At 37.5% G+C, this 17043-nt stretch overlaps 1 protein-coding gene across 4 annotated transcripts in view; it reads left to right on the top strand.

The window, feature by feature from the left end:
- Positions 1–17043, top strand: part of LOC103025391 (cadherin-10) — a 98747-nt gene that overhangs the window by 46370 nt on the left and 35334 nt on the right. For all 4 annotated transcript variants that reach the window (XM_022670362.2, XM_049464819.1, XM_022670363.2 and 1 more), the window contains one exon: positions 15690–15984. In XM_022670362.2, the coding sequence (XP_022526083.2) occupies positions 15690–15984 (295 nt within the window). The remainder of the gene's footprint in view (positions 1–15689; positions 15985–17043) is intronic.

The raw sequence follows: 17043 nt of genomic DNA, 5'->3' as shown, positions 1-17043 counted from the left end.
AGCGTGAGGTGGCTGTAATATTATACTCTGCAACCAGAGTGTTGGTGCATGTGGCTCAGGACAACTGCCATACTGTACTCGGTAACTGGAGTGTTGGTCCATCCACATCAGGCCAACTGCCGTATTATATTCTGCAACCAGGTTGTTGGTCCATGTAGCTCAGGCCAACTGCCATATTATACTCTGCAACCAGGTTGTTGGTCCATGTAGCTCAGGCCAACTACCATATTATATTTGGCAACCGGGTGTTGGTCCATGCGGCTCAGGCAAGTTGCCATATTGTACTCGGTAACTGGGGTGTTGGTCCATCCACCTCAGGCCAGCTGCCATATTTTATTCGGCAACCAGGTTGTTGGTCCATGTAGCTCAGGCCAACTTCTATATTATACTCTTTAACTGGGGTGTTGGTCCATATAGCTCAGGCCAACTACCATATTATATTTGGCAACCGGGTGTTGATCCATGCAACTTAGGCCAGTTGCCATATTATACTCGGTAACTGGGGTGTTGGTCCATCCACCTCAGGCCAACTGCCATATTATATTTGGCAACCAGGTTGTTGGTCCATGTAGCTCAGGCCAACTACCATATTAAATTCAGCAACCGAAGTGGTGGCATTTGCAGCACTCTGCCTGGAATAAAAGCAAGCATTTGGGCCTGAATCAGGCCTACGTTCAATCCAGAACCAGGCAGATACAACTACGGCTCAGTTTGTGGTATTCAGCACAGAAATGACCCAAGTGATTTTTGCTATCTGGGTTGGAACCATTACAATGGGAACCATTACTTGTGCTTGTTTTCTTGCGGCAAAACCCAACTGTTCCTGAGCTTATATCACAGATTGATGACCAGACATTCCCCTACAGGACTTTCTGGTGGAGAGCAGAATTCAAGATTTCATCAATTATGGCAAGTCTCATCAGACCACAGCTCATTATTCGAAAAGGCTAGAGGGGTTTAAGGTCTTTCTTGGCAAATGTTAGGTGATCCTTTATGTTCCTCTTGGGTTAGCAGTGATTTTTGCCTTGAAACTCTACCATAGATACATATTAGTCTCCTTCTAATGGTGGTGTTATGAATACCGGAGATCTTTGAGGTGAGCGAGGCCTGCGGTTCTTTAGATGCTCATTTGGATTCTTTTGTTACTTATTGGATGAGTTGCGGCTACACTTGTAGAGACAGTTTGGTACGCTGGACACTTCTGTAAAAATGTTACCACTGTAAGATTTTTTTCTCTTTGGATGTAATGCAGGTCTCATATTTTCAGTGTTGTCCCATTTAAAGATAGAACCAAATAATTACAAATAATATGAGGCATTTATTCTCTTAACATGTGTCGAAATGTAAGAAACACTGCCATGAATGGCACTTAATTTCAGAATGGAAAAAAAGTAGCATATTAGCCAAGTCTTGTTTTGTATGGATTGAGGCATCTCCATCAGTGACAAATTCATATTGAAATGGAGCTCAATTTGCAGTGTATATAGACAGACTCTATTCATGCATTCTAAACACCTGTTACTACTCATTAGCTAATTGTCTGGGTGATGGTACATGATTTAGGTAAATAATTGTACACACGCTAATGGAGTCACTTGAGCTTCAGTGCCTTGATTACAAAATGCCACAGTAATGCAATTACATACATCAGACTACACAATCACCTGGAATAATGGTTCAATTACAGTCAAGGTTCAAATGTCTCTTCTACTTTGGGAGGAAGTGTACATGCAGCGTGACATACTGTACCATCTGCTAAAAGCCCTATATTGCCACTCAAAACACAGAGTGTGTATATACTGAAATAACCTTGCTGACACTTTGCAGACTCTTCTTCAGACAATTTTGTCAGATGTGAAAGACATCTGAATGCTTGTAGTGTCTGTCCCTATTCACCTAAATACCCAATCAGTGTCCACGGACATGTGAAGAGATGAGAGGCGGTGGTATGAAGGTAATTTTGGATGTTCAGGGGCTTTTCTACGCTTTTGAACAAGATGTTCTGCTCTGGAAACTACACTGTGTGAAATAGCAGAGGGGCTATAGCTTTTCCAAAAAGGCCTGAATGAGCTGGATGACTGAACCTGTGAACAGTGTAAACTACAGAGGTAATATCTAGAAGGAGAAAGACAGAATGACATGAACACAGCACTGCTGCAGCTGGAACAAAATAATTTCATTCCATCTAACTTCAAACCATAGCTGCAAATTCATTTATTCATTTGTTTTTTTGTTCTACATTTAATATATTTAGTACAGTGTTATGAAAAAAATGTGCCATGTGATCATGTTCATGATTTTTCTTAAAAAATCAATGGATGTTATCAGCAATTTCAGTTAAATACAGTATATCATATAGCAGAAAAACACAGTGATATTTAAGAAGTGAAATGAGGTTTATACGATTTACAGAAAGTGTGCAATAATTCTTTAAACAAAATTAGGCAGGTGCATAAATTTGGGTACCCAACATAAAAAAATAAATAAATAAAATAAATTTAGTAGAAAATAACAGCCTCTGGCTTCTGGTTGAAGGTATTTTGGAGCATTCTTCTTCTTTACAAAACGTCTCCAGTTCAGTCAGGTTTGATGGTTTCTGAGCATGGACAGCTCTCTTTAAATCACACCACAGATTTTCAATAATATTCAGGTCTGGGGACTGAGATGATCTGAGATGATCATTCCAGAACGTTGTACTTGTTCCTCTGCATGAATGCTTCAGTAGATTTTGAGCAGTGTTTAGGGTGTTTAGGGTCGTTGTCTTGTTGATGTACCCAGCCCCGGTGCTTTAACTTCAACTTTCTCACTGATTCTTAAATGTCATTCTCAAGAATCTGCTGATATTGACTGGAATCCTGAAATTGCTGATCTAAACCAATTATTTATAAAGGAGAAATCATGAAAATTATCAGGTGGGCCCAAAGTTTTTCACACTACTGTACATTTAATACGTAATATGCAATTAAAATGTACATCATATTACAATATGTCATATTGCTTAATATTAGCCTATTAATCCAAATAGCAATAATATTTAAAAAATACAATACGAACCAAGTAAAGACCATTTATCAGGAGATTGCCAGTTCGAATCATGTTAATGTAGCTTGCCATCGCATACCAGAGCCCTATAGGAGCGCAATTGGCCTTGCTCCCTCTGGGTTGGTACAGTAGATGGCGCTCTCTCCCCAGATCACTCCTAGGGGGATGTCAATCAGCACAAGGCGTCTGTGAGCTGATGTATCAGAACCAAGTCGCTGTGCTTTCCTCTGAGCGTGCTGTGATGCTACTCACTAATGCTGCATCAGCAGCAGTTCAAAAAGAGGTGGTGGATGACTTCACATGTATCAGAGGAGGCATGTACTTATAGTGTCTTTACCCCCCTGTTGTTAAAGCGTTACTAGTGGTAGAGGGAGTCCTAATGACTGGGTTGGGTAATTGGCTATGTAAATTGGGAAGAAAATCGAATTGAAATAAAATGATAAAATAAGACGGACATTTAGCATCTGCAAAAATAATTAAAATTTATCGTTGAAAGAAAAAAAAAGTACTTTTCTCACAGATGTTAGGTAGGGCTAATATATAAAAGTATTAGGACGCCCACATTTGACACACTTAAAGAATAAGGAACATGTCTGTTTTGTTCCTTCATTTTTTAGGACATGCATTGATGTTGGACAAGAGCGTCTTGCTCTCAATCTCCATACTAGTACATCCTGATAGTGCTAATATCCAGGCTCTGCGTGGGCCAATAAACTAAACTCATTCATCCTCCATGCAGCTTTTATGCACTTTGATTTGTGTGCTGGAGCACAATTATCCTAGAATGCATAACAAATGGGACAGAGGAAACTTTTTTTTTTTCTTACTTCATTGTAAACATCTTAGTTTTGTTGTAAGTATTTCTGAATTAGAACTTAATTTATGTATTTTTTGTATTGAGCCCTATCCGGACGGGACTAGTTTCTCAGGGGGACTCAGTGATAAAACTCTTAAATCCAGACTGCAATTGAAAAAAAAACGTGAGGACCAGTGATATTTTTTGGCTTTCTCGGTCACATGACAGCGTGTTCAGTAGCTCCTCCATTTCCACTCACTCGTTGTGTTTATGTGGATCTCCGTAGAAACACGCGCCCAAAATGTAATTACGGTGAGTGGCAGTGGACAAAGAGCTATTTTATTAAACATGAGGTGACGAAACTCAGAGATGTGCGTCTGGACGGGAATAAAATTACTGGATGACAAAAGATTTCAACAAAAAAACAGTGAATAATTCAGCCTGTAATTTTCTCAGAGGACGTCTGAGAAAAACACCTACATGGTCGTTCCAGACAGGAATAAAATCACAAAGGACTCTGCATAAAAGAGAAAATTACCCCAAAACCCCATGAAAAACGAATCCCATCCGGATAGGGCTTAAAAGGGCAAAGGAGAGCTTGTTTCCACTGTAGCTCCGTGAGCCAGAACGAGCTAAACCTTTTCCTTACACTCGTTCTGGAGTAATAACACAATTTTTGGTCCTTTTCCAGCGGAAAGATAAGCAGAAACTGAGCTAAATTGAAGTACTGGGCATTTATTGTAGCTTGCTTGGTCATGACTCGAATATGTGCATTCTTTTTATTGATTTTATTGTTTATACTATAATTCTTAGTTTTAAAAATATTAATGCAAGGGTTTAACTACATTTAACATACATACTATTATTGTGCTATGTGCTATTACGTTATATCAGTGGCAGTAAAATAACCATAATAATGTTTATCCCAGATATTTCTTGGATAATATCTTACTGTATTGTCCAAGATAAAAATATTATCATGACAGGCTAGGACAAAAATAAAGAATAGATTGAGATTTTATAGATTTATTGTAATGCTGTTTCTGGATGTGAAAAGTAGACAATTACTACGAGGACAAAAAGAAAAAAGTAATAAAGAAATCTTTGATGTGACTCTGACTCTCCGTGTGTTGGCACTTAAAACACACATGATGATGATGAGAGAGAGAGAGAGAGAGAGAAACACACCATTAATTATTCTGTATCCGTTTGAGCTCATCACTTATTTTCCTATCTCCTCTTTGCAGCACTAAGCAAGTGTTCAGCACCGACCTGACAAGAATTGTCAATGATTTCTCCCTTGCTCTGCTGACAATCCCTCTGTGTGTGTGCAAGGGATTTAATTCCACAAGCTGCTCTGCAGTCAAAGGCTAATTTTGTGCTACGCGAATTAGCAAAAGCAACTGAAAAGCCGAGGACGGCGTAAACCCCGGCTGCCATCTCTCTGAATCCAACTCGCAGCTCATTATAATTAAGCACACACTTCCATAAAACGCAGCTCCCTTCCCGTCCAAAATGCAGGCGTACTCTATATATTACAGCAGGCTTTATCTGGAGGCGCACGCTTGAGTTTTTCAGCACTTGCAGCGCTCCTTCTGCCTTTGTCAAACAATTATTCCAGCTACAGAACAAAGGGTATCTGTTCACGTTTGCCAATGCCACAGAGAGTGCAGTGTCGGGCCAAGAAGGGCGCTATGTTGTGCCAAAAAGTGTTCACTGAGCAAATGAGTTCGCTATCAGTATTCCTTGCCATGCTGTGCTCTCCCTGTAGTGTCTCTAAAATGAGCCGGGGGACTGCGGCTGGGGCAGAACCAGGATCCAAATGGCCAAAACGCAACGATGATATTTTTCATGAGTCACTGTGAATGGCCGCCACATGGCCGAGGGATATTTTATTGTAGAATGTCTTTTAATTTGTCCCCGAAGCCCTCGAGGAGCCCTTTTTTTCCTCCAGTGTGGCGGGGGATAGGGGGGCAGTAATTAGGACACCCCGTGTGCTCCGCCAGGGCCGCGGAGAGCAGCCGAATGGAAAACATTAGCTGCATTGTGGAAAAGAAACATCTGGAGTATTGTGATTCAGAGGCATCGGAAATGAAAAATACAAAGGGGATTACAATCAATTAGGCCTGTTACTAATGCGCCTGTAACTGCAGTAATGGTACATGTTGAGGTTGACGTGCATGGGGCCGCGCATACCCGAGAGCCATTTCGGTGCATTAGTCCATAAAAAAAGATAAATGACCAACTGCAGAACAGTAGTTCAGAGAGAATTCAATTAAATAGCCGCTGTTGTTTATGTAATTGTAGAGGGCATTCACCCTGTAGCTGGCCTGCAGACAATATTCGAGGTTTGAAGGACTGTTTTGCTTTTAGCTCTTTATACACTGACGAGCATTAGAGGACTTGAAGTGGTTAAAGTGTGTAAAGCTTAATTTAGAAACACAATCAAACCAATCGGTTTTATTTATTTTATTAATTTTATTCATAAATTCAACAATATATAAGGATTTACGAGACAAACCTCTCCATGTTTATTCATAAAACAAAAAAAAAAGGTTTGAAAATAGGAGTGTGTACAATCCTACAATCCTTGAATTTGAAAGTGGCACTTAGCATTTATTATTTTTTTTTTTCTTACAATTATTAATTTTTTCATATAGAATATCTAAAGAATAACCTCATAACCAAATAACCTTCAGTGGTTTCAAGTATAACCAAGAATAAATTACCTGGCCTGGATTTAACTAAGCAAACAGGTTAAAGCCTCCTATTGGATAATTAATGCATGGATGATTAATGTGTTTCAGCTGGCAACAAGTTATAGCTTTTTTTAACCCTAATTGATGCAGGGAGTAGCTTCTCATTTGTTAAACAACCATGTTGAAATACACTTTGATCCTGTGGTTGTGGAAAATATGTTTATCTGTTTCAGAAAGGTTAAATTAATGGTATGCATCAAGCAGAGAAAACCTATAAGGAGATTGTTGACTCTACTAAAATCAGATTAAGAAGTGTCCAATGCATTATTAAAAAGTGAAAGTACAGTGGAGAAATGCTAGAACTCAGGGATCTGTTTAATAGTGAAAGTAAGAGCATTTCCACATGCACAATGCAGCAAAGGGAATGGCACAAAACAGATGTGTAGACTTAAGAAAAACACTAATCAGTGGAGCTCACCAAAAAAAATGTCTTTAAATGTGATAGAGCATAAATAGAGACTCTGGAGCAATGGAAGGAGGTCATGTGGTCTGATAAGTTCAGATTTACCCAGAGTTCCAGAGTGATGGAGCGTCAGGGTAAGAAGAGAGGTGGCTTAAGTGATGCAACATCAATCCTAGTGCCTACCATACAAGTCTATGGGGGTGGGGCTGTGATCTGGTGTTTCTGCAGTTGGTCTGCAGGTCTAGGTTCAGCAACAGTATGTGCTGAAAGAATGAGGTCAGCTGACTACCTGAATATACTGAATATAGACCAGGTTATTCCATCAGTGGATTTTTTTCTTTAATGATCCGGCCATATTCCAAGATGACAATGTCAGGATTCACGATGCTCAGATTGTGAAAGAGTTCAGGGTTCAGGGAGCATGAGATCATCATTTTCACACATGGATTGAGAGAGTTCACCACAGAGTCCAGACCTTAACCTCATTGAGAAATTGGGATGTGCTGGAAGAGAATAGCTTCTTCTTTGCATGATCCAACTTAAACCTGCATATGTGAATTGCATAGTAAACCGTGTTCTCAAACAGTGTTTTCTGAAACTGTTCCTGAGCCCATGCATTCATTTCCTATACAGAATCAGTACAACCTGTATTTAATGCAGTGCCACCTGAGGGCCCAAAGATCACCAGTATCCAAAATCCTTGTTCCTGATGCTCAGGGATTTCTCTAGATTATCTCAATCTTTTGGTGATCATATGTACTGTAGATGTTGGGATATCACAAAAAAATAGCAATTGTATGTTAAGAAACATTTCCTAAAATGGTTCCATTATTTTTTAGTGCAGTTGTTTGCATCCCATCCTGAAATTTTGTCCATCTTTTTTTTTTTTTTTTTTTTAAAGAGAATCTGGCTCTGTGTGATGGTCTTTTTTACGCAGTCATGTGAGTTAGTTGCAAATTGCTTGTATTTCGGATGTTTATTAGTTCCACATTTCTAGCCTTTGGTTGCCCTTGTCTTAACATCCAATATGTGTTCTATATCATGTTATATAAAATCTATGAAGTCTATATAATTTGCGAATTGTTGCTTTTAGTCTGTATTTACATTCATTTACATTTTATACAGGATACCAACATTTTTTTTTTTTTTTTGGAATTGGGGTTGAGCACTAAAATGGCTAGGGAAAACACATCTTATCTTTTAAGCCTTCTCTTGCTTAGTCCGTATCAGTAATTTTAACTGTCTAAACAGCTGCTTATAGTATATCTTATGTTTTATCTTTAATTTCTACATTTTCTACTCACATTCTACTCCATTTACACTCTATGCAATAGTAATAATCGTTAATGACACCTGGGACAGAACTGGCTAACAGCTAGTGCATACAAGTAGATCGGTTCAATTCCTGATTACACACATCAAGCAATATCTGCAATGATGATGAACTTTCCCACATCAAATCCCTCAGTGTATGTAAATCTGAACACAATCCCCCTCATATTAATGACCTAGCAATGCGAGCTCTTGCTGTTGGAGTGTATGTTTACCCCAGAGATTAACACAATTATTTTATATAGATCCCATAAGCCAGTGTACTCTGTTGTCTGTCAAATACCAATTAGCCTAGGGACGCCTGTGTGTGCGTTGGCTTTATGCCGTCATCTCCTTTCATTGTGCGTCTTTGTCTTGGATGTCTTCTTATGGATTTAAAGCTCACATCTGAGAGAGCCGGGCTGAATTGGAGGATTTTTCCATAATAAAGGACACAGAAAGTCTAATTATGGTTCTGTCAGGGGATTTTATACATAGCTGTGATGAAAATGGGATCTGCATTATTGCAGCAGCTCTTCCTGATCAAAAACAGCATCAGTGGTTCCTCTCTGATTCTCTTATTTAGGATTTTAGTATAATATACTATTCACTCTCAAACGTATTCACAACAGAACACCTCCTTTGCTTTGCATTTTGGGTACATTCCTTCATTATTATTTGTAGAAGGAAAAAAAACATACTGTGAACAAGTAACACAACATTATAACCACCTTTTTTCTACACCCGTTCATTTTTTGTTCAGTTTCACTAAGCATATAGAGGTGCTTTGTAGTTCTATAATAATTACAGACTTGTCATGTAGTATCTGTTTCTCTGCATAACGTATTTATTACACTATTTAGGCACACCAGATTATAAGGCGCATTATGTGTCACTAGTAAGGAACAGGGGTGTCACCATGTTTCCCTTTTAATTCAGCAGGTCAAGACACTGGGTGGTAAAGCTAAGCTACGTAAACAAAACTGTAATTCTTCATAAAAACAATTTTCATTTAAAGTCAAACGAGCACTAAATGTTAATCTACACAGATTCCTCTCCTAAAAACTGATTGGTGTAGATTAACATCCAGTGCTTGTTTGACTTTTAAAAAATGATTTTTTTTATTGTTTTTTTTTTTTTTTATAAGAATTACAGGTTTCTTTACATAGCTTAGCTCCACTTAACTTCTCTCCTAAAACTTTATTTGGATGAGTTAAGTGCTTTGGTTTATTTACAGTAGCTTAGATTTCCAAATTTTCACTAAGGCTGGGTACAGCAGCAGTAGCCACAGTTAGTGGTAGCAAGTGCAGCCCGACAGTGGAGGAACCCTGAGTGTTCTGGAAAGCCAGGGTGATATTAGCTAGCGGTTTGTCCTACATAGCTTGTTTTAACATGGCAAACGAGCAGGCTACAGTCCGATATACTCCCTTCTGAATAGTGAAAGAGCTAGTGTTTAGTGCGGTTATCGCCTAATGCTAATGCTGCCGGGGTTAGCAGCAGGCTACAGGCAAATAATACTAGGCAATTGATTGGTTCAACGGGACTGGATGATGGTGTGTTAGTGCGTGTTGTGCTGATACAAGTGAATAAGACACTGCAGCAATGCTGCTGGAGTTTTTAAACACCGTGTTCTTTACTCACTGTCCTCCTTTCTATTACACACTCCTACCTACAGTAGCTGATCCACCTTGTAGATAAACTAAGTCAGACACAGAAGCTCTGAATCTGTTGCTGCACAGTTTACAATGTTGGTCATCATCTAGTCTTCTATTGGTGCCCACAGGATGGTGCCCATAAGAAGCTGTAGGTGGACTATTCTCAGTCCAGCGAGACACTGATGGGTTTAAATATTCAGGACTACAGTATAGAAATAGTAATTATAGAAATAAAAAGTGACCCTATATACTCAGGATAAGTAGTGGGTACAGAAACAATATGAATATACATGCATGCATGCATACATACAAGTGTAAAAGAACTACAGCAGCTTTGTGTTGGTCATCCTCAAGCCTTTATAGGTGCCCACAAGATGCTGCAAACAGGAAGGTATTAGTGGACTATTCTCAGTTCAGCAGGGACACTGAGGTGTTTAAAAACTCCAGCAGCACTGTTGTGTCTGATGCTCTGATCCAGTACTAACTCAATTAATGTTGCAATCCTAGCTAGTTTCCCTGTACAGTTTGTATCTTTAAGCTAAAAAAATAAAAAAGGACAGTAAACTAATGTCAAATATGTTTCATGAAGCTGAATGCTTTAATTTGTTTAGTTAATTTAAATAAAGCGTAAAAAATAACTTTGTCCTATACTACAGAAAATACTTGCACAAGGACTTCAATAAAAATGAATGATTATTTAGTATAAACTATTATTATTATTTTTTAATATTAATTATTTTTAGTAATCAGAAGCTCCAAACAATTCATAAAATAATTCTGGAGAAACATTGTCTGTAAAATAATCACTAATGCAACTCCTAGTGTCATCTGAAGTCTGGAAATCTGCATCGTCCCACATTACAGTAGTTAGTATGAGTCTCAAGTTGTCATCTGTAAATATGTGGAAAAATAATTAGATTTTATCTGAAGTTATTTATATCTGCTTTGGCTGGCATGCACACCGTGGCCCTCTCTCTCTCCCTGTCACTCTAGAGAACACGGACCCGTGAGATAGAGCGCGCAAACATTTTATTAACCACATGCTAATGAGCTCCATGCTAATGTTTGCATACATTACTGCCTGCGCACTGAAAGCAGAGACAGTGGAGCCGGCCCTGTTTCCCTTCTCTGCTCAACAATTCCTGCTATTGTTTGTTTAGACCTTTGAGTCGTTCCTGTCAAAAGATTCATCATCCGAGTTTGCCCGACAGGTCAGAGCAGGTTAATTACGAGTGCTGCCCTTGAGATATCACACTGATGCTACTGGATTATACTGTATTTTAAAACATTGTGTGTGTGTGCATGTTTACTTCTCACTAGAACTGAACCATATGAATAATTTCAGCATTGTAACTGCAGTGTGTGCATGCTCAGTAGTCACATTACAGAACATGCAATGACACATAAGGCAAATTAAACCCTATGTGATGTTACAACTGTCATACCATACTGTAGCAAGACATCCACCAGAGACAAATTTTATCTGCTCAATATATTTAATTTATTTTACTCCAATATTGGATGCACAGATATTACGGGTAATTTAATTTAATTTTATACACTGGTTGGTAAACTTTTTATATTTTTTTAGACCCCTTCATTTTTAAATATTAAAATTAGGCATACACTAAATATTTGGTAATGGAATATATTTGTCAACTGAAAATATCCGGCCAAATAATGAACATTTAACAAAGTGATCTGTTTGTTTTAAGCCATATTGATCATATTGATATAGACAATGAATCATATCGACTAAAATTAAGAAATAATATGCTCTGGGGAAAAAAATGACAGTTTCTAAATGAGTTTCTCCATTTCTGCTATTTACAGATATATATTTGAGTAAAATGAGCATTGCTGTTTTATTCTATAAACTACAGACATGTCTCCCAAATTCCATATAAAAGTATTGTCATTTAGAGCATTTATTTGCAGAAAATGAGAAATGTCTGAAATATCAAAAATAATGCAGAGCTTTCAAACCTTAAATAATGCAAAGAAAACAAGTTCATATTTATAAAGTTTTAGGAGTTCAGAAATCAATATTTGGTGGAATAATCCTGGTTTTTAATCCCAGTTTTCATGCATCTTGGCATGTTCTCCTCCACCAGTCTTACACACTGCTTTTGGATAACTTTATGCAACTCCTGGTTCAGCTTGGTTTGATGGTTTGTGATCATCCATCTTCCTCTTGATTACATTCCAGAGGTTTTCAACTTGGTAAAATCAAAGAAACATATTTTTTCCAGAGCTGTATATATCGTGATATATATTTTTGCCTAGGTTTAATTTAAAAAAATATATATTTTGTTCAGTTTAGGCGATAATTTTAATTTTAGAACCTATTTAATCAAAGTAAATAGTATTTTTTTTCTTTTTTCCCTCCAGAATATAATGTAGCCCTTCTACCTGCCGTTACTCCTTGTAGGTTATGTCAAGGACTTCAGCCCAGGTTGTGTTGTGTATCATGTCAGTCTGAGCATAAGCTGTATGGTTCTGCCTGTGATGACATGCAGGAGAATATTTCCAGCCCATAATGATCCATAGAGGTGGTTTCGACCTGTATCAAAATAGTTCTGCTTGTACTGAAAACAACACAGTGAAAGACATCTTTGTCATTTTTCAGGTATAACCTTTATAAACCTTTATAAAACATCTTCAGCTGCTGCTGTGTATAAAGCATCCTCTGAAGCAACAGCTCCTTATCCTGTAGGACCGTGCATTGGCAAGGACTTGGTGATATGATACGATATGATATGATATGATATATATATATATATATATATATATATATATATATATATATATATATATATATATACTGTGATACAGTAAGAAAAGCAATATATTACGTTTTTTTTTTTTTTTTTTTTTCTCTTCACGATTCAGGAAAACTGTCACAGTATAAAAAACACACTAACATACACAAGCGTGTGTATGGTAAATTAATTAATTAATTTGCATATATTGTACTAAACAATAAATAATTATATAAATTAGGAATAAACACATTCTGCTGTAGCATGTAGATTCTTAATCAAAAAATTGATATTGTGATTTTGACAATCAATACAGTTTCACAAAACATAATATAGTGATATTAAAATGTCAATATTTTCAATAAGGATAAAATTGATCCAGTATTTACAGTATCGACCTTTCTGTTGTAGAAACAAAAAGTCATTTTTGCTTAATAAGTCGAATAAGTCAAAAGGAAGCTCCATATTCAGAGTCAGCAAAAATCAATGCACATTTTATACAACGTATGAAAATCTGACCTCCAGTGGATTAAAGTGGAGGTCAAACGCGCAGAATATTAATGTATAGACACATCACTGCAGAGGGGATGGTATATTACACAAAGGTTCCATATGCCTCTTACCCTTGTTCTAGCATGCAAACCATATGCATCTGAAAATGTATATTTTACCAGCCACCTACAGAAAAGAACCAAAAAAAACAGATAAAAAAAAATATAGATGAAAGACTGGAGGGAAGCTCTGCTGTGTAGATTACACACAGCTGACCACGTATAATGGAGACTTAATGTAATTTAATGATTGGAAACGCTGATAGTGTGTGATGACGCAGACTGTAAAATGAAGTATGAGACACAAATTATCTAAATCTTGATAACCGAGTGCAGACCAAATATAAAAAATAAAAAAATTACAGCCAATTATAGCCCACATTCAGCTGTAATTACTCTAATCATGGAATTGGGGTCTCCAATGTTTCCCAAACCACTAACATAATAAGAGCAATGTTTTTTTTGATGCCTCTTATAGTGCAATGACTAATTCATGTTGCTTTATAACGATTTTAGTAAAATATTCATGACAAAATGGATAGCAGTGTTGTGTAAGGATCTCGGGACCAATCGGTTATTTCTGTCCAACAGGACGCGTGCAGTTCCAGAGACGGCCTCTTCAGGTAGCGTCTTCAATCAGGATAAGAAGCATTGCAATCAGTTTGAGAGCAAGAAAGTACACAACTACTCCTGTTGCTAAGAGACAGGTGCAAAAATGAAAGTTTTCTTTGGGAGAGGTGGAGATTTGTGGTCAGATCAAACGTTTCTGAGGTTCTATGTAGAAAATCCATCAAACAAATAAATAAATGCAAAATAAGTGTTCACAATTTACCTTCCTGTTATGTTACGGGTCAAATTGACCCGTATTAAAGTTCGAAGATCTAGGAAAAATAGTAAAAATTATTTTTGTCTGTACGAAATGTCTTTTGCTTGCCTTAATTAGTATAACCAACATATAATATGAAAATGGTTCATCTCACATATTTGCAACCACCCCCTGCAAAAACTAAAACTAAAAAAAAAACTGCAAAACAATGATGTTTCAATTTCATGTAGAACTAATGTTTTTTTTTTTTTATGTTGGTCTTTCAAAAGTAACAAAGTAGTAAAACATAGAAAAAAAAGTATAAACAATTTTTATATGATTTTTTTTGTGAATTATCCTAATTGAAGCATTACCTGTTGTAGGTAAGGCACACCATTGCACTAAATATTGATAGAATAATAAGCAATGGAGTTAATAATGAAATATTCACACTGCCTGTTAGGATTTTTTTGGATAATTAAACATGCACCAGGTGAATATGACCCGGAAACAGCATTGCTGTTCCTGACAAATGAACATAACAGGAGGGTTAAGGGTGGAAATCATAGCAGCTCACAATACAGTACAATATTATTATATGTTGTCCACAATAATAATGATATCACAAGCTGATCTAATTCAAGGTCACCATCAGGGGTGGATTAACGCACAGGCTACCCTAGGCTGCAGCCAATGATTAGGGCCCACTGATCGGCCCAACCGCCTTGCCTTGCCCCGCCCAGTTTGCACTTTATACAATTAATGATGGGAATTGCATTGCAATTGTTTGTTCGTGTGAATGTGCTTATAGTCTCTTGCGCTGTCGCACTGTTTTTCCAGTAAACTACCTATAGACCTACGTCACTGTGCTGAAGACTCTCTCTCTCTCTCTCTCTCTCTTTCTCTCTCTCTCTCTCTCATTTCCTCCGTCTCTCTCTCTCTCTCTTAGCCAATCACATTAAGAGAGAGAGAGAGAGAGAAAGAGAGATCTTTCTCTCTCTCTCTCTCAATGTGATTGGCTGAGAGGTTTTATGAGTGACATTATCAGCTGGTAATGCACTGTAACCTAAGCTCTCCATGTATTACTCCGCCACATATAGGTTACCTAGCAACAATGCAGCGCTTACAAACCAAACAGTCCAGCTACAAACAGAGCAGCAATGGAACTATTTCAACTCGGGGAGTTGTCTATGGGATCTAGTGCCTTCTAGGGGTGTATAATGACATCGCATTTAATTTGTATTTGGTTTGTAAGCGTTGCATCGTTGCTAGGTTACCTGTATGCAGCAGAGTAATATATGGAGAGCTTCGGTTACAGGGCATTACCGGCTGATTAATGTCACTCATAAAACACCTCTCAGCCAATCACATTGCACGGTTGGAACTAACTGTGGTATAATTTTCAGTGAACTACTAGGAGAATTCTTACTTTTCAGTGAACAGAGGAGGAATTAGAGGAGGAATTTCTGTGGAATGTCTACTTCGTCTGAATACATGCTCTAATTATTCTCCTCTCAAGGATTGTCTTAATAAATTGAGGTAAAGTAAATGAACAGTGAATTTAAGGACACAAGCTGAGAAATATCTCTTTGCTTTCTCTTCCAGCTGCACTCTGATATGGACTCGGAGGACGGCTCTATAAAATATGTTCTCACAGGAGATGGAGCCGGAACGATTTTTGAGATTGATGAGAAGTCGGGTGATATCCACGCCACCAGAAGACTGGACCGAGAGGAGAAGGCGTCCTACACGCTGAGCGCTAAAGCAATCAACAAAACCTCCGGACAGGTCCTGGAGAGGGCCTCCGATTTCGTCATCAAAATCCACGACATCAACGACAACGAGCCAAAGTTCAGCAAGGACACGTACGTGGCCAGCGTTCCCGAGATGTCCAACGTCGGTGAGTCTGCTTAATCTATTATATAAGTGATTTCTTTTTTAATTTACTCAATCTGTAGATCTTTAGTGTGTGGTGATTTCTGACTGGTTTAAACAGAACATTTGTGTTAGTTTTGAATATACTGGTTTGTTATATCTTATTCAACAAGAAGAAACACATGAACATCCCATATTGAATTTACACATCAACCACCCCCTCTGGTTATTGAATTTCACTCTCAAGGAAAAGCACATCTATGAACAGACCACATCCCATGTAAAATAAACACTACAGTCTTGTAAATAAAACATCCTCATAATCCAGCTGAGGGTAGACTTTTGACCTTCTAAAAGATTACTTTCCTAACAGTACAGCAGCCTGTGAGCCTCAGGAGGGACAGGTAATGTTCTCACCACTTGCATATTCAGAGCAGAATACCAGAATACTGCTATAGATCTGAGAATGCTGCAGTTTGTAGGTAAAAATACCTTTTATTTATCATTTTTGCCCCTTTTTCACTGTTAATAATGTGAATCTGGCAATGATTCTGAATAAAATCTATTTATATTGACTGATATCCACTGAAAGTAGGATTTTAGGATTAGAATGACTTAAAATCATGGCTGTCAACACGAGATTCATTTTATTAACACAAGTTAATTACACCACCAAGTTTGACCCCGACTTCTGCTGTAATAACTCCATACACACTGTTAGCCCTTTTATTTACCAAAAGAACTGGAACTGGTTCTGGAACTGGTTTTGTTCAGGCTATAAGAACCTTGTTACTGGTTTTAGTGGAATACAGAGGGTACATTACCAAATATACCATCAACAGAGGAACTTTTTAGGTTCCAAAACCTGCAGGTGAAAAAAAGTATACATCTTCCAAATTTAACAAATTAATAATTAAAAGTTTACTGTTGTTAGAAGGACGCTATTTCTTTATAATATTTTGTTAAATTTATATTAGTGTCATTTAATGTTCTTAAAATTACAATAATATAATTTATTGCAATCATTTCTAGGATTTATTAAAGTGACATGGCTATTTGTGATATTTTAACTTTTAGAAAAATG

This window comes from Astyanax mexicanus, chromosome 15 (genome assembly GCF_023375975.1).
Source record: "Astyanax mexicanus isolate ESR-SI-001 chromosome 15, AstMex3_surface, whole genome shotgun sequence".
Classification (NCBI taxonomy): domain Eukaryota; kingdom Metazoa; phylum Chordata; class Actinopteri; order Characiformes; family Acestrorhamphidae; genus Astyanax; species Astyanax mexicanus.
This window is presented reverse-complemented; position numbering and strand designations above follow the sequence as displayed.